Raw genomic sequence first — 25,468 nt, 5'->3', positions numbered from 1 at the left:
TGCTGGTGGTGGCCTCTCCCGACGCCCAGACGGTCCTGCGGCAGCTCCACGGGGCCCACGAGGACGCCTGGATTGTCGGCTCGCTGGCATACAAGCAGCCTGGTGAGACAGTGGTGGACAAAGCGCTTACATGTAAAACGAAAATGTGATGAGGTCGGCACATTTGGGCAAGTTACTATGGCCGTTTTTTAGCCCTAGGAGTGTTTTTCGTGCAAAACGAATGCTTGCAATGGATTCAGAATCATGAAAGACCCCTAGTTTGACACGTCACATGCTACTTAAAGCAGGGGTTCCCACACTTTTTTCCAGGTACCCCCTCATCTGAAGCGGCCGCAGAAACCTTTCAAGTGTCCTGAGTCTTTTTGTTGTTTCTGCAGCATGCGTCCTGCTGTTACTGTTTGGGGTCACGACAGGTTGACTGATGTTGTAGTTTTAGTAATCATGTCAGCTATTGGCCCAAAGCAAACATGGGAGAAACACAATGAACAACACAAAAAATACGTTTATTGCGCAACTTGGCAGAAATGACCACATAGATAAACATTATTTATTATTATATTATTATAATAAATTATTATTATTATTTCGGGTACCCCCTGGCTATGCGTCCCGTACCCCTAGGGGTCCGCGGACCCCACTTTGGGAACCGCTGACTTAAAGCATAATGAAATTTCGAAATCTTTGCCTTTTATATAGGATGTTAATTACATTACATTACATTACATTACAGTCATTTAGCAGACGCTTTTATCCAAAGCGACTTACAATAAGTGTATTCAACATAGGTAGGGAACAAAAACTACTAATCACCAGAAGTCTTTAGTGCATTTTCTGCAAAAACAAGCAACCAAGAGTATACCTAGCGCTAAGGTAAAAGTGCAATATATCAGCTACCTATTTCCTTAAACAGATGAGACAAAATAGCTAAATCAAATGAGCATGAGCTAAAACAATTAAGTGTATCGACTAAACAAGATCCAATAAACAATACAACAATAGAAAACAAGCGTTCGTACAACTAGTTAACAACAAGTAGGTCAGGCAGAGAGGAAGGGTAGTGTTTCCTGAAGAGGTGGGTTTTCAACCTGCGGCGAAATATGGGCAGTGACTCTGCTGTCCTAACATCAGTGGGAAGTTCATTCCACCACTGTGGGGCCAGAACAGAAAAGAGTCGTGACCGTGTGGATCGGCCAGAAGGACCCTTGAGTGACGAGGCAATCAGTCGCCCCGAGGTGGCAGACCGAAGTGGTCGGGCAGGGGTGTAGGCATCGACCATAGCCCGGAGGTAGGAAGGAGCTGTTCCTTTCACTGCCCTATAGGCTAACACCAGGGTTTTGAACTGGATGCGGGCCGCTACGGGGAGCCAGTGTAGAGAACGGAGAAGGATGGTTGTGTGGGAGAACTTGGGGCGGTTGAACACCAGACGATAATGGTGGGCATATGGATTTGGCTGCTGTGGCGAATGAAATATCCCTATTCTCCTCCACTATTCACCGTTCCATGATTGTTGACCAGTAACTCATTTATGACCAGTTAATGTTGGTCAGTGCATGACTGCCGTCACTAACCGCATCACCATTTTGCAGGGGCGGAGCCTGTAGTGGTCCGTAACCTGAAGCACAGCCTGTACGTTGTCCCCTCCTCCCCCGGCGTGGATCTGGAGGCGCCGCTGAACGGTCGTCACCATGGCGACGGTGACACCAAACCACACAGAAGGACCAAAGTGGGCGTCCTCATCTCCGGCACAGGTGTGTTTAATTCCTGACACGACTGTAAATACAGGAATGTCATCTCCGAACGATACCCTTACACATTGTAATCACAATATATATATGATCAATTATGGCTTCATTGTTTTATACGAGAGTATGGAATCCTCTTCGCGTTTGAGTAAGGACGCGCTATGATTGGCCAGTGCACTTGTGCAAGGACGTGCTGTGATTGGCCACGGTGGTGTCTCTCGTGGCTCAAGTTCGCTTGAGACAGCGCCCCTCCATCGTGGTCTAAAACCAAGGGGCCAGTGAGGCACTCCAACGTTGAAGCACTGGGCCCTAGTGGTAAGAGGAGGGACTACAGGCGGACCCGTGGATTCATGACCGGGAAACCCTGTGTAGCTGGGCGTTAACATTGAGCGCTCGGTTGCACTTCCGCATTTGACCACCAAAATTTGGTGGTCAAATGCGGAAATAGACGTTTTGAGACGGTCCTTCCGGGTGCTTCAAAACGCCACTGAGCAACTTCCACTGACATGAATAGCGGGGGGGGACTATACTTAATCCCAAAGTACTAGTAGGAGGGGGGCGTGACCATTTACTCAAACATGAAGAAGATTCCACGCTCACGATTTTTACACTGCACAACCACCTAGGCTAATTATTTGTCACATTTAATTCATGATCTAAATGGCAACATTCCTGATGATGCTAAAATAAATGCATAAATTAGGTATATGTTGTAAAAATTACAAATTTGTCTGCATTTTATTTTTCAGAAAGAAATCGTTGAATTCTGTTTATCGAGTTATGGAAAAACAATACAAAGATCAGAAAATTAAAATGTCTTCCATTCCAAGCTGTTTTTCATTTCGAACTGATTAACACGACTAGTGACAAAGACAAACTGATATCTGAATCAATAGCTTCAGTCTGACGCGTGAGCGATTTCCAAATGGAAATCTGTATTGGTCAGACTTTGCATCAGTCTTCATTGGAATAGATGTTCGCTCAAGCATTGTGACTGTGTGTCCATGCAGGCACCAACCTCCAGGCCCTGATCGAACAGGCCAAGCGTCCGTCCAGCTCGGCTGAGATCCTGGTGGTCATCTCCAACCGGCCGGGCGTGCAGGGCCTGAAGAGAGCCTCCCTGGCCGGCATCCAGACACGGGTACGTACTACGTACGGAGCAAAAGGGCCACACATACTCAACATGACGGATGTACCTGTTTACTCCAGATAATGCCATCTGTATGGAAACAGAAGTTGAGTTCTTGTCTTGTTCTGACCAAGGTGGTAGAACACAAGCTGTACGCTGTACAGTTTAGAAGTACAGTTAGGGTTAGTGTACAGAAGTTGAGTTCTTGTCTTCTTCTGACCGAGGTGGTAGAACACAGGCTGTACGGGTTAGAAGTACAGTTAGGGTTAGTGTACAGAAGTTGAGTTCTTGTCTTCTTCTGATCAGGTGGTAGAACACAGGCTGTACGGGTTAGAAGTACAGTTAGGGTTAGTGTACAGAAGTTGAGTTCTTGTCTTGTTCTGACCAGGTGGTGGACCACAAGCAGTACGGGAGCCGAGCGGAGTTCGATAAAACCATGGACCGCGTGCTGGAGGAGTTTGGGGTGGAGGTGGTCTGTCTGGCGGGATTCATGAGGATCCTCACGGGACCCTTTGTCAAGAAGTGGAATGGTGAGACCATGCTGCTGCATTTTGACAGCAAATTTAGATTTTAGTTTAGTTATAGTCTTTTGAATAAAACCTACATAAAATGACTTGTCTTTTAGTCCTACTGGATCTCTTCTTCACTAGTCTCTCATTGCCAGACTGTTGGCTCTTGCAATTTTCAAATTCTTCCGTCTTACAGTCAGAAGCTCTAATCAAGTGGGAAACTCCCCCTGTCAGGTGCATGAAGGAAGCATGAGTTCAAGTCCGTTGCTCTCCCCAGGTTGGCGGAGGGTGTGTAGAGCTCAGGATCACATTAGATAATTGACACAGGGGTGAAAAATGGGTTACAAAATCGTGGGATAAAAATTATAATAAAAAAAAGAAGCTCTAATCATGAGCCACTTCCATGATGACAATTACATATGATTAAAATACAAAAATGAGTTATTTAATAAAAATCACACCCGTGTGAAGTGAGGGGTGCTCTTATCATCATACAACATCATGATTTGCTCAGACACCATGACGTAAAATTCTCCATTCATTGTCAATGGGAATTTAATGTTAGAATCCAGTTTTCATGGATCTCATATAGGTTGGGCTAATTGCGAACGCAGTGATTGCGAACGCAGTGAGCATTTACTATGAGACCCAGCAGATCATGTCTGTCTGTGTGTCACGCTGTAACACCACCCGCCCGCCACCAGAGGGCGCAGCTGTATCACACACAAAAACACACACACACATGCACACACACACGCACGCACGTGCATCGCACGCACGCAAAAAAAACCCTACAAAAATAAAATAAATACATTTTAAAAATAAAAATAAATAATAAAAATAAATAAAAGAAAAAAAAATTAAGAGGAAAAAAAAGCTCTGTGTGTATGTGCGTCAGACTGCCACAACAGCTGCGTTCGCTTCCCGCGTTCACGCGTCTTACTTGTCTGTCAATCTGGGTGGGCCCAGATTGTGATCTGTGGATCACTGACCTATATGTAGTTGCACATCAGAACATTTGTTTTAATTCAAGATGGTAAGATCTGAAACCAAATTGTGTGCTAACCAGATGTGTGTGTGTGTGTGTCACAGGTAAACTCCTGAACATCCACCCATCCCTGCTGCCTTCCTTTAAGGGAGTGAATGCCCAGAAACAGGCTCTGCAGGCTGGCTCCAGGGTCACCGGCTGCACTGTCCACTTTGTGGCTGTAAGTACAACAGGCTTCCTGCAGTACCTTTTTTAGCCTGTGACCGAAAAGAGAGGTTTCATGTCTCCCCGGGTCCCAAACTAGGGAAAATGGCAGATCTACAAGCTCACAACACGTCGTGAAGTGACGCGTTGTGAGCTTGTAGATCGGCTATTTACAGTACTTATTAAACATTTGTTTTCTAATTCATGGAATTTATTTATTTTCTTTGTTTTCTTCATGAAAATACTGAAAAGAAAATCATTGAAATTGTTTTTAATTCATGAAATGTTTTGCTTTTTTTGGGAATGTTTTTTGAAAATGTTTTGGAATTAAAGAATTATAAAAGCAAAATGTAGGAAACAAAATGAAGGGACACATAAAAATGTGTCCATGACCCACAAAAGGGTCCCGACCCTGTGTTTGGGAAACTTACTGTACCCTTCATTATACTGTAAGGCCTACTGACTAACCAGCCATCATGTCTTATGTATTTGTTAACTTTTATACAAACAGTTTACAAAATGAAATGATGACACATGTTGACAGAAAACATTACACTTAAGTTCCCAACGTCTCTTCATGTTGTCGTTTAGGAGGAGGTTGACGCGGGGGCCATCATCGCGCAGGAGGCGGTGCCTGTCCTAGTGGGGGACACGGAGGAGAGCCTGGCGGATCGGATCCGCGAGGCCGAACACCGCGCCTTCCCCGCTGCCCTGGAGCTGGTGGCCAGCGGCGCCGTCAAGCTCGGGGAAGACGGCCGTATAGTATGGAACTCTGCCGTACTAAGCTAATAGGGTAGAGACAGAGACCCCACCACCACCCAACCTAAAGCCCCCCCCCCCCCCCCAGGGACGGCTCTTTAGCCCCCTCTGGTGGATGCTTAGCCCCTAAGCCCCCCGTCCAAACAAGCCCAATTGACTGACTTCTATGTAAACCAAGATACATTAGCCCCCCTTCTAAATAGCCAGCACCCCTATAGCACCCCCAGTCACAATTGTCTGGAGCCGTCGGTGACCACCGAGTGGCGCGCTACGAGCTTGTAGGTCTGCTATTTTTGAAAAGTCGAAGAACCACTGATATAGAAACATAGCTTTTTCAGAAAACTGTCAGGATGTAGAAGACATTTTTAGAATCAGAAGTAGGAAGAGCGATTCCGTGTGCACATAGCCCATTAGCACACACCTACGCTGGTTAACGTTGTGCTGTAATGGATAACTGTCTGGTTTCAAAGCTGGTAGTGGATCCATTGGATCCATTGGATCCATCCATCCATCCATTGGATCCATTACTTTCATCCTCTAAACATTCCTTGTGTTTTATCTCTACTTGAAAGAACTATACATTCCATTAGTGGTCGCCTACCTTTTAGAGCAATGTTACAAGAAATAGATTTTCACACATTTATTTTCGAATGTTACTTGCAATGCCGTGTGAATGCATAACCACGTGTTAGAATGATTACAATTAAATGTCTTGTACTGTCTAAACTACTATTATAAATTAATTACAATTGTTGTGCGAGACATCTCGATTTAATTTGATAGTGTTTCATAGAGAAATAAACACCAGGTAGTAAGGAAACACCCAACTATGGTCAAAGGGCCAAAAGTGTGATTTTTGTATGTCGCCAACCTGCTGGGCCACAAATTGTATACCCATTGAATGCACGATTATTGAAATGGAGTTATTTTCAGATACTTCTGTTATGTATAGTACCTCATATGCTATGGAGGTACGAGTGTATTCATAGTTTATATGCCACTTAGTCTTACTGCTATGAGTACTAGTGCTAAAATAGTGCAATAAAGTCAACGCGTCAACGTTTTTCCCAGGAAATATATTTCCAATGATTGATTTATTGATTATTGTATAACATTGTGTAACAGTTTGTAGAATGGGTACAGGTCAATACAGAAATTGCTAAGCGGATAAAACTAGAAAAAGCTTAGTTTATATCATGGTCCTCCATTTTCAAATCATCAAAACATTTAAAGACATACAGATATATTTGTATATCCGTTGAGCGCGGTTTGAGCGCGATTGGAACATTGGCGCTGTCTAGAGCTAGTATGGCACCCAAGCGCCATACCAGCTTCGTCCAGCAGGAGGCACTCATTGTGTTAATGCTTTAGACCTCATCCTCGGGGCTGGGTTGGTGGTACTGCCAGACGGGGTGTAGTTTAGTGACGTGACCAATGCCCTTGGTCACACCCTCTCTGAACACCAGCTTGGCCCCCACCTTCAGGTACTCTGGCTGCTTGATGAACTTGAACTGCACCACCGCCTTCTCTCCCGTCCTCAGCTCGTCCGTGCTGTGCACTGCCGCCACCGTGGCGGTCTGTTTCACGTTGCCGATGAGAACGGTAACCTGAAACCCCCGGCGAAACGTCTTCGCGTGGAACAGCAGCACGATCTCGGCCTCAAACAGCCAGCAGATGGTAGGGTCCATCTCCGGGCTCACCATGACCATGCCCTTGCGAAGCAGCGACCGGTCAAAGTCGCCCAGCGATAGCGTGGCGACCTGGCCAGCCCTGAGCACCCTGCACGCCAAGCGGTTTCTCTGGATGCTCCTGACGGTCACCTGGTGGAACCGGCCGAGGTGCGTGGGCCCCGCCACCAGCCGCTCTCCCTCGCGGCAGACACCACTGAACAGAATCCCTCCCACTACGGTCCCGACGTCGGGGACCGTGAAGATCTCATCCACCTGGAACTCTGTGAGCTGCTGGGTGAGTTCCTCCTGCTCCTTGCTGTTGCTGAGGGGAGGGATGACGTTGAGGAAGACCTTAAGCAGATCCAGGCACTCCCCCGACACGCTCGACACGACGAAGACAGGCGTGACGTTGGGCGACTGGGCGAACTGCTGCGCCGCCGTGACGGCGTCGTCCGCGTTGCCGACGATCAGCGGTGCCTTGTTGCATCCCGGCTGCTTCAGCAAGCGTGCCAGCTGCCGCACCGTGCGCTCCACTGTGGCCCGTGTGCACAGGTCCACCTTGGTGACTACCACGAAGATGGGCACCTTCAGGGCCATGGCCAGCCCCAGGTGCTCCCGCGTTGTTCCGGCGACGCCGGTATTCGCAGCGATGACCAGCATCACAAAGTCCGGGCAGGAGCTGGTAAGGCCAAAGATGGTAGTGTTCAGGTACTTGTGGCGGCCCGCCAAATCGATGAACGTGATGATTTTCGAGGCGCTCTCGCAGATCTCCTCCGCCGTCCGAGACTCGCTGTAATTCACGACCTTTCCTTTGCCGTCGAAGCCGAGGATTTCTAACTTTATGCAGGAGGTGCGTCCGGTCTGGATCTCGTGGAGATGTCTGAAAAGGTTGAGCCGTGCCTTCCCCCGTCCGTTGTCCAGCTCGCCTTGTGTCAAAACGCCCAGAAGTGTGGATTTTCCCGAGTCCATGTTGCCCAGAAGGGCAACTCGCAGGTCCAGGAACTGCTGGTCATCTGGCACCTTGCGGACGAGCACCTCGGCGGTCCTGCGAGGAGTGTCGGAGTCCAACTCGTGCTCCCTGAGGATGGCAATATCTGCTCCCACTTTCTCTCCCATCCTCCGGAGGGTCTGCAGTGACAATTCCATGTCTTCCTCCGATAGGCCCACGAACATGCCGTTGTCCTCGACACCAATTTGATACACGGCTTCGCCCCGCCCCTCCTGTAGACGCCATTTCATTTGCGTGGCCAGTTGCTCAAAGCGTTTTTCCGTGGGATTCAACAGCTTCCGCTTGTACTCGATATTTCCCTCTTCGACCTCTGGAGGTAGATCTGGGCGGTTGTTGCCACGTTTCAACTCTCTAGATGATGATTGACGTGTTGATTCCTCATTCTTTGCCCAAGATTTATTTTGCACCATTCCATAGCCATCACCAGGATTAGTTCCAACTCCTTGAGACCCGGAGTTCTGTTCATCAGATAATGTAATGTTACCAAAAAGCTCTGGTAACTGCGAGTGTGTATCCATTACATTGGCTTGGTGGTTTAAATTCTTCTAGATCAATATAGGGTGGCAGCGATCACTTGTCACACGTATTAGACCATAATTTGTGAATATAATTCTCGAAAGAATATGAAATAATGGCTTGGATAAGCCTTGACGGTCAGGGGCTCAGGATGTCATCTCATAGATTGTTCTGAATGTATACATAATATGGACTTTCCGACTGCTTTTATACAGTCTGGCAGTAGAATAGTGGATACCTGTTGCCACGGAAACAGGTGACAGTGTGACATCACAGTGTGACATCACAGCATGACGCTGGGGAGCGGATGATTTGATGATGTCACTAAAGTGTATTTCGATAGGGCTAATTTGGGCCCTTTCCACAGCCTGGGCAGGGACCCTGTCCAGAGCCTCTAGAGCAGTGCCCGTTGGGCACTGGCCTATAATTTTGTTGCACATTGGAGGAAATTATTCATTGTCATTTGTATTTAAACTGAATTTACCCCTCCTCGGGATTACAGCACCACCTCCATCTAAATAACAATTCATGACATTCTTCACTCAAAAAAATACGAAAATAAAAATATTCTTATGATTAGGATTACTAGAGCAGTCAGTGCCTGTGCCTACTAGGAACGATGCAAGTTGGAAATGCATGCCCCACCCAGTTATGTCTGTGTCCCTTTTTATGCCCATATATGGAGTTCTTTGTCAGGCATGCCCAAATATGGAGTCTATGCAGATGTCAGAATTATGTCGGAACAGGCCAGCTCCATATATGGAGATATAGGGGTGATCATGTCCAGAGTCCGGCAAGAGGTTTTTGTGCTGGTTCTCGACAACCGGCTATCCGACGGACTCGACACCTGGCACTGCACTCCCTGTGGGGGTGTGGAACACTGCCCTCCCTGTGGGGGTGTGGAACACTGCACTCCCTGTGGGGGTGTGGAACACTGCACTCCCTGTGGGGGTGTGGAACACTGCACTCCCTGTGGGGGTGTGGAACACTGCCCTCCCTGTGGGGGTGTGGAACACTGCACTCCCTGTGGGGGTGTGGAACACTGCACTCCCTGTGGGGGTGTGGAACACTGCACTCCCCGTGGGGGTGTGGAACACTGCACTCCCTGTGGTGGTGTGGAACACTGCACTCCCTGTGGGGGTGTGGAACACTGCACTCCCTGTGGGGGTGTGGAACACTGCACTCCCCGTGGGGGTGTGGAACACTGCACTCCCTGTGGGGGTGTGGAACACTGCACTCCCTGTGGGGGTGTGGAACACTGCACTCCCTGTGGGGGTGTGGAACACTGCCCTCCCTGTGGGGGTGTGGAACACTGCACTCCCTGTGGGGGTGTGGAACACTGCCCTCCCTGTGGGGGTGTGGAACACTGCACTCCCTGTGGGGGTGTGGAACCCCCTCCCTGTGGGGGTGTGGAACACTGCCCTCCCTGTGGGGGTGTGGAACACTGCACTCCCTGTGGGGGTGTGGAACACTGCCCTCCCTGTGGGGGTGTGGAACACTGCACTCCCTGTGGGGGTGTGGAACACTCCCTGTGGGGGTGTGGAACACTCCCTGTGGGGGTGTGGAACACTGCACTCCCTGTGGGGGTGTGGAACACTGCACTCCCTGTGGGGGTGTGGAACACTGCACTCCCTGTGGAGGTGTGGAACACTGCACTCCCTGTGGGGGTGTGGAACACTGCACTCCCTGTGGGGGTGTGGAACACTGCACTCCCTGTGGGGGTGTGGAACACTCCCTGTGGGGGTGTGGAACACTCCCTGTGGGGGTGTGGAACACTGCACTCCCTGTGGGGGTGTGGAACACTGCACTCCCTGTGGGGGTGTGGAACACTGCACTCCCTGTGGGGGTGTGGAACACTGCACTCCCTGTGGGGGTGTGGAACACTGCACTCCCTGTGGGGGTGTGGAACACTGCACTCCCTGTGGGGGTGTGGAACACTGCACTCCCTGTGGGGGTGTGGAACACTCCCTGTGGGGGTGTGGAACACTCCCTGTGGGGGTGTGGAACACTGCCCTCCCTGTGGGGGTGTGGAACACTGCCCTCCCTGTGGGGGTGTGGAACCACTCCCTGTGGGGGTGTGGAACACTGCACTCCCTGTGGGGGTGTGGAACACTGCCCTCCCTGTGGGGGTGTGGAACACTGCACTCCCTGTGGGGGTGTGGAACACTGCACTCCCTGTGGGGGTGTGGAACACTCCCTGTGGGGGTGTGGAACCACTCCCTGTGGGGGTGTGGAACCACTCCCTGTGGGGGTGTGGAACACTGCACTCCCTGTGGGGGTGTGGAACCACTCCCTGTGGGGGTGTGGAACCACTCCCTGTGGGGGTGTGGAACCACTCCCTGTGGGGGTGTGGAACACTGCACTCCCTGTGGGGGTGTGGAACCACTCCCTGTGGGGGTGTGGAACACTGCACTCCCTGTGGGGGTGTGGAACCACTCCCTGTGGGGGTGTGGAACACTCCCTGTGGGGGTGTGGAACCACTCCCTGTGGGGGTGTGGAACACTGCACTCCCTGTGGGGGTGTGGAACACTGCACTCCCTGTGGGGGTGTGGAACACTGCACTCCCTGTGGGGGTGTGGAACCACTCCCTGTGGGGGTGTGGAACCACTCCCTGTGGGGGTGTGGAACACTCCCTGTGGGGGTGTGGATCACTCCCTGTGGGGGTGTGGAACACTCCCTGTGGGGGTGTGGATCACTCCCTGTGGGGGTGTGGATCACTCCCTGTGGGGGTGTGGAACACTCCCTGTGGGGGTGTGGAACACTCCCTGTGGGGGTGTGGAACACTCCCTGTGGGGGTGTGGATCACTCCCTGTGGGGGTGTGGAACACTGCACTCCCTGTGGGGGTGTGGGATCACTCCCTGTGGGGGTGTGGAACACTCCCTGTGGGGGTGTGGAACACTCCCTGTGGGGGTGTGGAACCACTCCCTGTGGGGGTGTGGAACCACTCCCTGTGGGGGTGTGGAACCACTCCCTGTGGGGGTGTGGAACACTGCACTCCCTGTGGGGGTGTGGAACACTGCACTCCCTGTGGGGGTGTGGAACCACTCCCTGTGGGGGTGTGGAACACTGCACTCCCTGTGGGGGTGTGGAACACTGCACTCCCTGTGGGGGTGTGGAACACTGCACTCCCTGTGGGGGTGTGGAGCACTGCACTCCCTGTGGGGGTGTGGAACCACTCCCTGTGGGGGTGTGGAACCACTCCCTGTGGGGGTGTGGAACCACTCCCTGTGGGGGTGTGGAACACTGCACTCCCTGTGGGGGTGTGGAACACTGCACTCCCTGTGGGGGTGTGGAACACTGCACTCCCTGTGGGGGTGTGGAGCACTGCACTCCCTGTGGGGGTGTGGAACCACTCCCTGTGGGGGTGTGGAACCACTCCCTGTGGGGGTGTGGAACCACTCCCTGTGGGGGTGTGGAGCACTGCACTCCCTGTGGGGGTGTGGAACCACTCCCTGTGGGGGTGTGGAGCGCGTGTGTTGACATTTGAAGTCTGTGGGACGAACGGTTCTCGAGTTATGTGGATTTCAGACGTTCAGTTCAGTTCAGTTCAGTTCAGGTCAGGTCAGGTCAGGTCAGGTCAGGTCAGGTCAGTTCAGTTCAGTTCAGTTCAGTTCAGGTCAGTTCAGTTCAGTTCAGTTCAGTTCAGTTCAGTTTTATTTTGGTCATAAAAACAAAAAAACATTACATTACATGTATTCATTTTGTCGTGTTTTTTTACACTTCGACCAAAAGGGTTTAGGCTGAAGCCAATGGCTTATTGTGCCTATCCCAGGGGGGGAGTGGCTTATTGTGCCTATCCCAGGGGGGGAGTGGCTTATTGTGCCTATCCCAGGGGGGGAGTGGCTTATTGTGCCTATCCCAGGGGGGGAGTGGCTTATTGTGCCTATCCCAGGGGGGGAGTGGCTTATTGTGCCTATCCCAGCGGGGGGGGGGGTACGTACGTACACAAGTAGGCCATTCATGGCCAACTTGTGTGCAAAGCGCAAGTTGGCTGCTCGACAGAGTGCGTTTCTAGTTTCCTCTGCTCCTCACGAGAACTCCGTTGCCTTCCGTACGAGATAGGATGTTTGGCCTTACAACCCAGACAGGCCACCTCGTTAATATTCATTTGGCCTTACAACCCAGGTACCGTTGTGTCAGGGATTTAGACATCTCGGTTAAGTTCTTACTTACCGGACACCACTGCAGTGGGTTCTAAACTCAGACAACCCCTTTGAGTAGTATAGTGGCATTAGCCAATTCACTAATATGGATATAAGAAACTTTGTCTTCGTCTTCTTGATGCAAGTTTGAGAATGAGAATGTGTGCACGAACGAGTGCATTGACAGAGTGATGATGAAAAAAATCAATTTAATTGAAAAATATCAAATTGCAGACAGAAGTATGTGACAGAAATGGAAACAAAGTTATTAACAGCCTTTTAATTATTTAAAAGGTAGGTTAAGTCATTTTCTTTGGTTAATGTTAAATGGTGCAGCCGGTGACCCATGCCGCCACGCTGCCCCTCTCACAGTGCAGTGGTGCAGCCGGTGACCCATGCCGCCACCAACAGTGTGGTCCACAGTGTAGTAGTGGTAGCAGTGATGGCGACCGCGCCAGACCGACAAAAGATCTTGTCGTGCACGTGGCGGACGATGTGCAGCACTCCGGCGTAGGCCTCCTCGCACGTGGCCCTGACCTGCTCCTCTGGCAGCTCGAAGCCGTGCTGGCCCTTGTCCCGGAGCTCCAAGCAGAACGAGAAGGGGATCCCCACGAGACGGGCCCAGTCCATCGAGAGGCCGGAATGCGGGTCTACAACAGGGTAAGGGTTAGGGTCTACAACAGGGTAAGGGTCTACAACAGGGTAAGGGTTAGGGTCTACAACAGGGTAAGGGTCTACAACAGGGTAAGGGTTAGGGTCTACAACAGGGTAAGGGTCTACAACAGGGTAAGGGTTAGGGTCTACAACAGGGTAAGGGTTACAGGGTCTACAACAGGGTAAGGGTTAGGGTCTACAACAGGGTAAGGGTTAGGGTCTACAACAGGGTTAGGGTTAGGGTCTACAACAGGGTAAGGGTTAGGGTCTACAACAGGGTCTACAACAGGGTAAGGGTTAGGGTCTACAACAGGGTAAGGGTTAGGGTCTACAACAGGGTTAGGGTTAGGGTCTACAACAGGGTAAGGGTTAGGGTCTACAACAGGGTCTACAACAGGGTAAGGGTTAGGGTCTACAACAGGGTCTACAACAGGGTAAGGGTTAGGGTCTACAACAGGGTCTACAACAGGGTAAGGGTTAGGGTCTACAACAGGGTCTACAACAGGGTAAGGGTTAGGGTCTACAACAGGGTCTACAACAGGGTAAGCCAAGGTGAGCAAATGGTAAGCAAACGTTTGCTGTGAAATTATATTCAAAGATTTTCACACACTTTCACGATTTTTCAAAAATCAGATCTACAAGCTCATAGTGCCGTGCTATGAGCTTGTAGATCTGCTATTTTACAATAACTAAAGTTTAAAATAATGGTTAAAAGTGGTTAAAAGCCAAGGTGACAGAGATATAGTTATACAGTGGGTGCATTATTATACAGACGGATGTCACAGAGTAACAACAGATGGTGCAGACCAATAAATGAAAACATTCAACATGAAAAATTCACAATTTGTATTTCAAGTTCAATTCCAAGATCACCCACATAATCCTTAGTTATTTGGGGTGCGTTCGGAAATGCGCACCGGGAGCGCACTCGCCTATTAGTTTGCATTGCACAGTGCGCTCAGTGCGCTATTTCCGAACGCGCCCTTTAGATGGAGAGGTGCTGTATACCCGAGGAGGGTTTAATAGTTAAAAAATGATGATGAATAATACAAATAACTTCTGCATGTCAGGAGCACCTCGTTTAGGGAACTGTTATGACATTAAAAGCCAAGTGATTTAGATCAGTGGTTCCAAAACTTTTTAGCTCGTGACCCCAAATATAAATTAGACGTGTGCACAGGACCTGGGGAAAATAGCAGATCTACAAGGACGCAATGTGTTGCTTCACGTAGCGTTATGAGCTTGTATTTTCACTACTTGTTAATCATTTGTAAAAAAAAATGTATCGAATTTCTTTCTTAGAATTTTGTTTTGAATTCTTTTTGTTTTTAGGGAATGTTTTCTGAAAATGTTTCGAAATAACAATAATCAAAAACAAAATGTAGGAAACAAAAAAAATAAAGAGACTCATAAAAATCTGTCCGCGACCCACATATGGGGCCTAACCCACTGTTTAGGAAGCAGTGGATTTAGAACATTGCTATATAGTGGTTTTTGTGTAGTTCTTTCCACAGTGGTTCTGCTCCTACTTACACAGTATGTCATGAGATATCCCCACAGTGGTTCTGCTCCTACTTACACAGTATGTCATGAGATATCCCCACAGTGGTTCTGCTCCTACTTACACAGTATGTCATGAGATATCCCCACAGTGGTTCTGCTCCTACTTACACAGTATGTCGTGAGATATCCCCACAGTGGTTCTGCTCCTACTTACACAGTATGTCATGAGATATCCCCACAGTGGTTCTGCTCCTTACACAGTATGTCATGAGATATCCCCACAGTGGTTCTGCTCCTACTTACACAGTATGTCATGAGATATCCCCACAGTGGTTCTGCTCCTACTTACACAGTATGTCATGAGATATCCCCACAGTGGTTCTGCTCCTTACACAGTATGTCGTGAGATATCCCCACAGTGGTTCTGCTCCTACTTACACAGTATGTCATGAGATATCCCCACAGTGGATCTGCTCCTACTTACACAGTATGTCATGAGATATCCCCACAGTGTAGCTCGTCCCATGAACCCCACGTATGGCATCTGCTGCAGCAAGGCCCACCTCCATCTGACAACACAGACATTAGTTTAACGTTCATTGTGCGGCTTCTAAATGGTAAAATGGTAAATGGTGCATTTATATAGCGCCTTTATCCAAGGCGCTTTACATAGATTGTGCATTACATTCACCCGGCATTCACACACATATTCATACACTGATGGCAGCGGAAACCATGCAAGGTACCAACCAGCACATCAGGAGCAATTAGGGGTTCAGTGTCTTGCTCAAGGACACTTCGACACTGACTCTGGGGGAGCCCGGGTTCGAACTGGCGACCTTGCGGTTACCATCCGGAAACTCTACCCCTGAGCCACCGCCGCCGCCACTTCTACTCTTTATGACCACTCAAATGCGCTTCGCAAGGTACGATGGAGTGCTGTGATTTTTGTACTTTTTCTGTTTGTATGTGTCTATCTTCTATGGAGTTCGTCATACCTGACGAAGACCCACAGAGGTCGAAACGTTGTAACAAATAAATAAATGTTCCTGGGAGCTACAACTCAGTGTGCGGACATCCCTTCCTTGTACCTATATTTTTGACCAGCACCTGCAGAATGTCTTGAGATGTGCGTGCTTCCTGTCGGATCCTATATCTATGGAGTTAACATTACAGACCCCCAGGTGTGGTTAGAATATTAAAATATGTCTTCCCTGTGTATTTTTGTGTTTCTTCCTGAAAGCTGAAAGCCTTTGAGTCAAAAGGCCCAATCGAAATACCATCACTTTAGTGACATCATGAAATCATCCCGTAACCCCTCCTACATTAGCATACAACACACAGCTGTGGGCGAGGCTTAAGTTCAGGTGGGTGGTGCTAAGGTGAAAACCAGGTATGAACCAAGGGGCCAGTGAGGCTATTCAACGTTGAAGCACTGGGCCCTAGTGGTAGGAGGAGGGACTACAGGCGGACCCGTAGATTCATGACCGGGAAACCCCGTGCAGCTGGGCTTTAACACTCGGTTGCACTTCCGCATTTGACCACCAAAACTTGGTGGTCAAATGTGGAAGTAGACGTTCTGAGACGGTACTTCCAGCAGTCTTCCGGGTGCTTCAAAACGCCACTGAGCAACTTCCACTGACATGAATAGCTGGGGGGCGGAGCTTCGCGCCAGTTCAGTCTCTATCCTTTTATATACTCTATGGTATGAACTTATGGGTACATCACACCACATAAAAACATTATTTTAACTTTCTGTACACTCTTTTTGAAGAAAAGAAATACATAATCTCATAGTACTTGATGATCATATTTTTTTGGGGGGGGGGGGGGGGGGATCACGGCACTCCATTTCATTCATCAACTGCATGTATCTATTTCCTCAATGAAGACTTTCATACATACCAGCTCATTGTGGTTGGGGGAGATGATATTGGGATGCCCGTATGGGACCAGAACCATCTGGCCGTAGTTGTGGATGGTCAGAAAACACAGAATGTCGGCCTTCCTGCTCCCCACAAATTCGGTGACGGCCTGACTCTCAGGCTCGGACAGGGGTCCGGCACCGGCGTAAAACAGAGAACAGCAGTTGTGTGACATTCCAACGGCTGTGGAAACATACCGGAGACATTGACTGAATGTGCTGAGTAGTACGTATATTAAAGCATATATATATACACATTAAAGCATAATAGCATACTGAGTACACCTGTTGAATCATGAGGATCAGAAACAAAGTGTATTGCTCCTGCAAGTATTATGTTCATTCTATCGATGTGGTACAGTGGTGCCCTCGCTCTGTGACCACACACTTTTGTCTAGTGGTCGACAAAGTTTCATATTTTGTGTTTTGTCACTCATTATGGCCCCTCCAAGGCAATAATTATTGTCTCCACCAGGCCGAAGGCATGGGGAGAGACTCTGATGACTGATGTTTTTCCCTCCGTGTGTGTGTGTGTCAGTCCGTCCGTTACCAGCTAATCTCCGGCACCGTTAACCCGGTCGATGCCAAACTTTGCACACACACTCCCTGGATGCCAACAACGAACCTCTGCCCCACATTTTCCAGATCGGCCTGTTACCACCATGAGGCAGATTTTCACATTGTTACCTATAACTGCACCGATCTGTGTGAAACGTTGAATGCACACTCCCTAGAGACCAAGGAAAAACCTTGCTGCATTTTTCACATCTGCCTTTTATAGCGCCACCAAGAGGCAGACGTTTTTATATTACTCCTACATATTCTGTCCAAACATCCCGCACATCGTTACAGTATCTCTATAGTCATGTCATGTGCTCAAGACAGATCTATTTCATATCCCATCCTAATTGGCTAACATTGGCTTCCAAAGTGCAGGATAGGCCTGTTTTGAACAAAAAGACTCAAAAATGCAGCATGCAATTTACGCGACATTTTTCACGCACTTTCCTACTAGGCTGAGGAATAAATCCCACCCTTTTCACATTGGCCTGTTATAGCGCCACCAGGAGGCCACAATAACCTGACCTGACCTGCTTTGTGTTAGATCTGCCCAAACACGGCTGAATTTGGAACACATCCATGGATGTTGTAGAAGAACACTCACTCCCCCATAAGGCATCAAAGTTGCGGTTGAGATCAGTGCCACCGTCACCGAAACAGACACAGTCCTCGGGTCCAGGTGATCTGGTCTTCCTCCAGAGTCGAGTCTGCAGAAGTCAAATTCAATTCAATCAATTCAAAAACATTCAGTCAATCATTCACTTTATTATAATAATAATAATAAAAATGTATTTGTATAGCACCTTTCATGACATGAAATGCAGCTCACAGTGCTTTACAGAGCAATGGAGAAAAAAAAAGAAAGAAAAGCAAGGCATAAACATAAAAAAAACAAGAGCAGTAATGCAATACAGTGAGGACATGAATAACAAAAAAATTAAAAGATCAATTAAAAGCAAGAGTGTAGAAGTGGGTCTTGAGCTGCGCTTTAAAAATGTCTACAGAGGCTGCCTGTCGAAGGTACAGTGGGAGTTTGCTCCACGCCGTCGGCCCGTAGAAGCAAAGCGCTGCTTCCCCGTGTTATGTAAAGCATTTCCTATTTCTGTAGGCCTACAGATATTTGAGCTCATATATTTCATGTTTTCACCTTTTACCAGCATATGAAAGTATTCTTGAATGATAAAAGTGACAGACGTGATGCAAAAATCATTTATTCCACCTGATAAGCTTATATCTCATTGTAATTCATACACTAACTCCTGGCCTCTGACAAAGCCTTCCTTCTTCTCTTATCTCCACTCACTCCCTATAGGGCCATATATTGCTGTCGTAGCAAAATAGCCGATCTACAAGCTCAAAACGCGACGCGTTTTGAGCTTGTAGATCGGCTATTTTTGCTATGTTCGAATTGAAATCTTGAATTTTTGCTATTTTTGAATTGGAATCCTGAAAATTAACATGTTTATGTCATTTCAAATACCTTTAATTATACTTGTGTTGAGCATTGAGCTGCTAATTTAGACTGAAGTAATAACAGCGGGTCATGTTTGCATGTTGTGGAATTGTAAACAGCTGAAACCAATATTATAATCAGTATTCTGACATTAACCTGAGGGCCGCATTAAGTGAAGGTGGGGGCCGCATGTGGCCCCCGAGCCGCCAGTTGCCCACCCCTGGCCTAAGGAGTGCTTTTTCTTATCTGTTTTACAGGCTGCCTAGGACACCATAAAAGTAAAACATAAACAAGAGTGAACTGCCAAAACAATGGAAGCATCTGATGCAATTCAGAAAGTTATAAAGTACATTTAAAGCAGGGAGTTTTGGTGAGGCTTATTTTCATAATCTAAAATTCATCTCTCACCAAAATCAATAAAATCATTTGATTGATAATAATGAATTTGGAAATGGTTAGAAGTGCTAAATGGCCTGGGCCGTGGCACAGCGGTCCAGGCACCTTGGCTGGTAATCCAGTCTGGCAGTGTGCCGTGGGTTCGACTCCCGATCCCGGCCTTTACTGCATGTCTTCCCCCCCATCTCTCTCCCCATTTCCTGTCAGCCTACTGTCTGTCCCTCCATAAAAAAATATAAAATAAAGGCGAAAGCCACAAAAAAAAAAAGAAGTGCTAAATGGAATGCATTTAAATGTATTGTCCTTTTGACCACTCAAATGCCCTTTACAATGCTCTTCCCTCATTGTTCACTTCAATCGGTGTTCCGCCACAATGGCGGAACAAATGGCAGAACACTGTTAGACATAACGTGCTACAATGCGGTTCATATTCACACACCGACAGCGGAGGGAACCATGTAGGCCCCAACCTGCTCATCAGGAGCAGCTAGGGGTTCCGTGTCTTGATCAAGGACACTTCAACACGTAGCCAGTAGGATCCGGCCGGGATTGAACTGGGAACCTTCCGTCCCCCAGGCTCTATACCTCCTGAGCCACTGCCAGGCCCATCCCAGAAGAGAAGACACTAAATGCCAGTGAATCTACTGTATGTAAACAAAATAGATTCGCCCTAAGGACACTAATGTTCACTGAATAATATTGTCTTGGCACTGAGACAGTACTTTCTATAACTATGAACACTAGTGTTTCCATTACTGCACCTCCTGTAAGCATCAGACCAAGGGTTTGGATTTTTCATTATAGTTTAGTTTTTGTTAGTTTTGAAGGGAAAAAAATCTAATTCAGTTTCTTTTAATTCGTTTTTAGAGCGGGTTTGCTAGTTTTTACTAGTTTGTATTTTTGTAACAACGCTTTATTCGTTTTAGTGTTAGTTTTAGGGGTTTAGGGTTCTTTGGGTTATTTGTCAGGTGCTGGATTAAAAAAGCCTATTGTGTAACAATAGGCTTTTTGAGTGGTGTAAACCACTCCTACAACTGGCTTTTTTTGTGCAGAGAAAATGACCACGGTTGCTACGGTCATCCAGTTCACCCGGGTGTGATTTAATTACGTCAGAAATTATTTTGAACATAGCAACCATGGTCATTTTTTTATGCACACAAAAGCCAGTTGTAGGAGTGGTTTACACCACTCAAAAATTCAACAAAAGATACAATTTAAAAATATATATTCAGTCACTGCTGATAACTATAAGGGCATATACCTATAATTTCAGTATGTTTTAGTTAACTATAATAACCTTACATCAGACACTGGTACTCACTGTGTTATCCGTCCATGAGTAGATGTATCCATCCACGTTCAACACAGGGGTCACGTAGAAGTCCACGTTCTTCATCATCTCCCTCATCTTGGGGTCTGTTTTGTTGTATGCCTGGAGGATCTGATGGTGGGCGAGTTGAACATGCACTCGTGTGAACACAAATGAGATGCATAAATTCGGCCCTCTATTCACAGTTTATTTACACACACCCATACACACACAGACAGTACACACACCTCTCTGACAAAGTACTGACAGAACGCCGGGGCGATCCATTCTCTAGCGTGGATTCCACAGTCCATCCAGATAGCTTTCTTTTCCACTCCACTAGTTCTTTCGCCAATCTATGAAACAGATTTCGGAGTTGACTCGAGAAAGCTAATGTTTTGATACAATAGGTATGTCGTATGAGCAGTGTTGGGCAGTAACAAGTTACTAGTAATATATTACTGTAATATTATTTTAGCCAGTAACGAGTAAGGTATTACTCTGCCAAAACAGTAATATTATACCATATTACTTTGTAAAAATAGCACATATTACTGAGGATTACAGTTTGAAAACATTTCATTTAAAAGGTCAAGAGAGATTGTTGATTTATTGTCTTTTAGGTAATTATATTACACAACACAGATTGTGTTGTGTAATATAATTATTCCACTCTTGATTCCAAGTAATAAGTAATATACTATTACTTTTTTAAGGAGAAACATGTAACATATTACTCTCTTGAGTAATATTGCCCAACACTGTATGGCCTCACTCACACGGTCGCAACAGATTGCTGTATGCTTGTTGTATACAAAGGGTGTGACACAGCTTGCCCCAATGCATTTCCAATGGGAGTCACATGGTTTGACACAACATTTGTGTTGTATGAGGGGGAGGGGCGCAGTCGAAACACAGCCGAAAGCCATACAACAGCTTGTAGTCCAAAATGTGGACTACAAACCATGTGACTTCCATTGGAAATGCATTGGGGCGGCCATGACACTCACAACATTCATACAATCAGACAAGCATGCATCAATGTTTTAAAGGTCTGAGTGAGGCCTAAGAGAGGGAGATGGGTTACTTTGAGAAGGCTAATGGTTCTGTTTTCAAACGTCTTGCCATAAGCCTCTGTGGACACGAGTGAAGGGTGTTCCCTGACGATCTGCTGCATCCATGAGGTGATCTGTGGGGAGGAACAGAGCAACAAGGCCTGTGTGTATTGTAGAACGAATCAGACTGTGTGTGTGTGTGTGTGTGTGTGTGTGTGTGTGTGTGTGTGTGTGTGTGTGTGTGTGTGTGTGTGTGTGTGTGTGTGTGTGTGTGTGTGTGTGTGTGTGTGTGTGTGTGTGTGTGTGTGTGTGAGTGCTTGCCAAAACATAAGCTTACATGGTGCACACAATGTGTGTACTTACCTCTGTCATTGGATGGTATTTGTAGTAGCCATGTTCCATTCTGTCAAAATACACACACACACACAGTCACACACACACACACACACACACACACACACACACACACACACACACACACACACACAGCATGTCATAAAAACATGTTATTTTACTTATGGCATTTTCTACCTCTATGTATTCTTGTCATGTCCAGTGAGAAAAATACTTAGTTATGTTAGAAATACATTATTTTAACATACATAGTAAGAAAGCCTATACTAATGAATCACTTATTTATTACAAAGTCAAATAAACAATCGATCAAGTGTCAGGGTCCAGGGAGGGATGACCCCTAAGCCCTGCTATACAAATAGATATTACATAATATATTAGATGTTACAGGTGCAGATAGAAATGCGTTTGTAATTGTGTGCAGGCATAGCTCTATTGTAATGCAACAAATTCTATAGCAATTTATTGTGCAGAGCAGAACTCGCTATATACTCTAACTGAGCAGTTTAAACCCAGGAGATCTCTGCCATCTCCACTCCAGACTCACCGCTCCTCCATTGTCGCCCCAATCTGAGACAGCAGAATCAGAAAAGCAAATCCCACAGAGCGAAGCATTGTCGCCTGTTCTTCCTTTTTAGAAAATAAATACACTCTGAGTGACTGCATGGCACATTGGAGATCTATTTTAATAGTCTCTTTGGATCTGATAACGACAGACCTTTGTCTAACAGAATAGTGGGTCCTCCTCGGGTTATGCAAGGTCCCGTGATCTCATCTGATTGTTGCCTGGTTAATGTTTAATGCATTCTTTCCTCTTTTGTCGATAATCATCAGATGTCCAGGTTTAATGTTGTGTAGCCACACCCTTGTCTCAGGTCCCCCACGTACAAAGAGTTTTGTAATAATCCAAATTTACAAAGTAACTATAGTAGCTGTCAAATACATGTAGTGGAGTAGAGGTAAAGCAAGTATTGGAAGTTGGAAATACTCAACTAAAGTGTCTTTACACCTGCTATGTTGTACTATGTCTCAACCCATCTCTCCTCTTTTGCAGTATATATTTGACAAGGACATTGGTATTGCACCATCAATCTTGTTCCACAAAGGGGGGGGGGGGGGGGGGGGGGGGGGATCATATGTTTTATTATACCAGCTTCTGCCTTGTGGTCAGACAGACTGGACAATCTACATGCATCATGCATGCATGTTCCAAAAGTAGACTGATATTTATGTTTGCATAAACTTTAAACGTGTGCCGAGGTGAACAGAAGGTGGCGCTAATGCAACAGCAGTACTACTGTACTAGATGTCAGCCGCCGTGTTAAAAAACAAAGGCTCCGTCTTTTTGGCAAATCTAGAACTTCCTGTTTGAGAGCTAGCAAATTTAAGACATCCGGTTGCTTTCAGAATAAAAGTGTAGTTCATTAAATAATTATTACATTACATTACATTACATTATTAGTATTATTATTACATTACAGTTATTGTGAAGACACACATTATGTTTCTGTGTAAAAATAAGTAATGAAATAACGTAAAAAAGTTATCTAAATGGATTGTTGCATATAAAAATCCGGCGACCCAAGGATCAATTTGTTGGAAAGATGGCGAGAAAGGCCATTTAATGGATAAAAATAAATTATATCTATTCTGTAATGTTAATTAGAAAGGACTGTAAATATATATATATACCTTCAATAACCCAGCAGGGAGACCAAATACCGTGCTGTATTTACCTTACAAATGAGTGGATAGCCCTTTAAATCTTGAATGACAGCCACGGTACCATAAAAAATAGAAGGATACCTTAAAAACGAATTGGAGACAGACGAAATAAAGTTCTGAGAGGAAGTTTAAGGTTTTAACTGTAATTTTTAGTAGGTAATAAAGTCAATTTACATAGAGAATGTGCTACATGGTTCAGATAATAATAATAATAGTACTATAATTTAGAGTATTCAATTGTTCCAATATGGATCCGAACTGAACCTGAACCTGAACCTGAACCCCTCTTCACAGTATGTTACTGGCATTAATAGTGCATCTGACGTCAGTTGTTGATAAAATGTTCATTGGCTTGAGATAGTTCATTTCCGCAATATCCCACGGTGGTGCTGGTTGTCGAGCACTCATTGGACCAGCACATGGATGATATCTTCCTTGGTTCCGTCATTGATGGCCATAGACCGGGAAAGCACAGAGGCTGGCGTTGCTATGGCAACCTGAAGATAACATTCTTTCCCTGCTAGCTGTGAACTCTTTAACAGAGAAATGGCCGGCTATCTACTTTCTCACTAGGCATCAAGGTCAAATACATGTAGTCTCGAATCAAAATAGACCTTTCATTATGGCAAGTTTACTTGACTGGGGACAGACATTATGGAGACCGAATAAGGAGTCAACAAGATATAAGATATTAAATCTGAATGTGGCGTCAGGAAATCCATAATATAAATATGATAAAATAATATAAAGGATAAGATGAACAATCCTGTGTAAACAGGCAGTAGGCTATGAGTAAAATGATGATAAAAGGGCAAGATGACAAAATATGACCTATATGGAACACGGTCTGGGCCCAAAGTTCTATATGTGTTGACCAACAGAATATGATGGAATGGCCAACTTGACATGACGTGTAAACAACATGTCAGAATTTATCTAACATGGATAAATGCCCAAGTCCATGCACTGGAGTGCCCAAGTCCATTCACTGGAGTGCATGGACTTTATAAAGTGGATGCTGGACAAAAATCCCTTCTATGTATCGACTAGTGTGACATACGCACATGTCCGGGGAGACCTCCTCTACAACACCACACCGTCTGCTAAGCAGCAGAGGTGTAAAAATAATTGCACGCCATACAGCGAGGTCAGAGGTAAAATAAAATATCCCATTTCCAGACTAAAGTGGACGCTGGACAAAAATCCCTGCTATGTATCGACTAGTGTGACATATGCACATGTCCGGGGAGACCTCCTCTATAACACCACACCGTCCGCTAAGCAGCAGAGGTGTAAAACAAAAATTAATAGTGACAGGTCCATAGTGCTTTTAAAAGCCAGTATGCGTATCTTCAATCAAGATAGCATGAGTATGTACTTGTTACGCTGCTGGAGAATAGTGGTAGGAAAGGCAGATAACAAAGATTTACATTTCTGTACCACAAGGGCATGTAAGAGTAATTTGATGAAACAGGCAAGTCACATTTGCAAACAACAGTACATACACAGAGATAAGAGGTATACTTTGGCTATGTACATCTTCAGCATGTATGCACTTATAGGTACGTTGCACTTATAGTATCATTTTTAATTTTTGAGTGACGTTTGCACTGATTGACGTTTGTAGTTTTTGCATGTTTTGCATGTGTTTGAATAATGTTTGCTGTATTAACACAGATGCACACACATACAGTAAATTGATCAAAAGTTACTACTAAACTATTAAAGTAGCTTCTTAGTCCACCTTAAGACAAATTACATTTAAAAACAAATATTGTAGGGATTTGGAAACTTTTTTTGCAGAGTGAATTTTTCTTCTTCTGTGTAACAGTGAATGAGAAACACCGTAAGCAAACTGTATGCCT

The 25,468-nt window shown here is 46.4% G+C and overlaps 3 protein-coding genes across 4 annotated transcripts in view; 1 reads left to right on the top strand and 2 right to left on the bottom strand.

Moving 5' to 3' along the window:
• gart (phosphoribosylglycinamide formyltransferase) overlaps positions 1–6,083 on the top strand; it is a 38,826-nt gene extending 32,743 nt beyond the window's left edge. Inside the window, exons 17-22 of the mRNA XM_079495442.1 lie at positions 1–102; positions 1,587–1,748; positions 2,753–2,883; positions 3,260–3,401; positions 4,473–4,588; positions 5,164–6,083. The exon at positions 1–102 is cut by the window's left edge and continues 105 nt beyond it. Coding sequence (XP_079351568.1) covers positions 1–102; positions 1,587–1,748; positions 2,753–2,883; positions 3,260–3,401; positions 4,473–4,588; positions 5,164–5,361 — 851 coding nt within the window. The 3' untranslated portion in view covers positions 5,362–6,083. The remainder of the gene's footprint in view (positions 103–1,586; positions 1,749–2,752; positions 2,884–3,259; positions 3,402–4,472; positions 4,589–5,163) is intronic.
• A 615-nt stretch (positions 6,084–6,698) lies between these two features.
• On the bottom strand, positions 6,699–8,363 carry LOC306917187 (GTP-binding protein 2-like; the record flags this gene model as incomplete). Its single annotated transcript, XM_079495320.1, has 1 exon — positions 6,699–8,363. The coding sequence occupies exon 1, from the start codon at positions 8,238–8,240 to the stop codon at positions 6,699–6,701; it is 1,542 nt and encodes a 513-aa protein (XP_079351446.1). The 5' UTR covers positions 8,241–8,363.
• A 4,542-nt stretch (positions 8,364–12,905) lies between these two features.
• On the bottom strand, positions 12,906–23,865 carry LOC306917259 (carboxypeptidase O-like). Of its 2 annotated transcripts, XM_079495399.1 has the most exons (10): positions 23,615–23,865; positions 22,426–22,508; positions 21,888–21,927; positions 21,557–21,658; positions 20,718–20,825; positions 20,482–20,601; positions 17,916–18,018; positions 16,732–16,934; positions 15,311–15,395; positions 12,906–13,319 (listed from the first exon to the last, which is right to left on the bottom strand). In XM_079495399.1, the coding sequence occupies exons 2-10, from the start codon at positions 22,491–22,493 to the stop codon at positions 13,036–13,038; spliced, it is 1,113 nt and encodes a 370-aa protein (XP_079351525.1). In that variant the 5' UTR covers positions 22,494–22,508; positions 23,615–23,865; the 3' UTR covers positions 12,906–13,035. The 2 variants fall into 2 exon arrangements, with proteins under 2 accessions (XP_079351525.1, XP_079351526.1); XM_079495400.1 differs by lacking the exon at positions 22,426–22,508.
• Between the last annotated feature and the right edge of the window lie 1,603 nt (positions 23,866–25,468).

This window comes from Electrona antarctica, assembly GCF_951216825.1.
Source record: "Electrona antarctica genome assembly, chromosome: 24".
Classification (NCBI taxonomy): Eukaryota; Metazoa; Chordata; class Actinopteri; order Myctophiformes; family Myctophidae; genus Electrona; species Electrona antarctica.
This window is presented reverse-complemented; position numbering and strand designations above follow the sequence as displayed.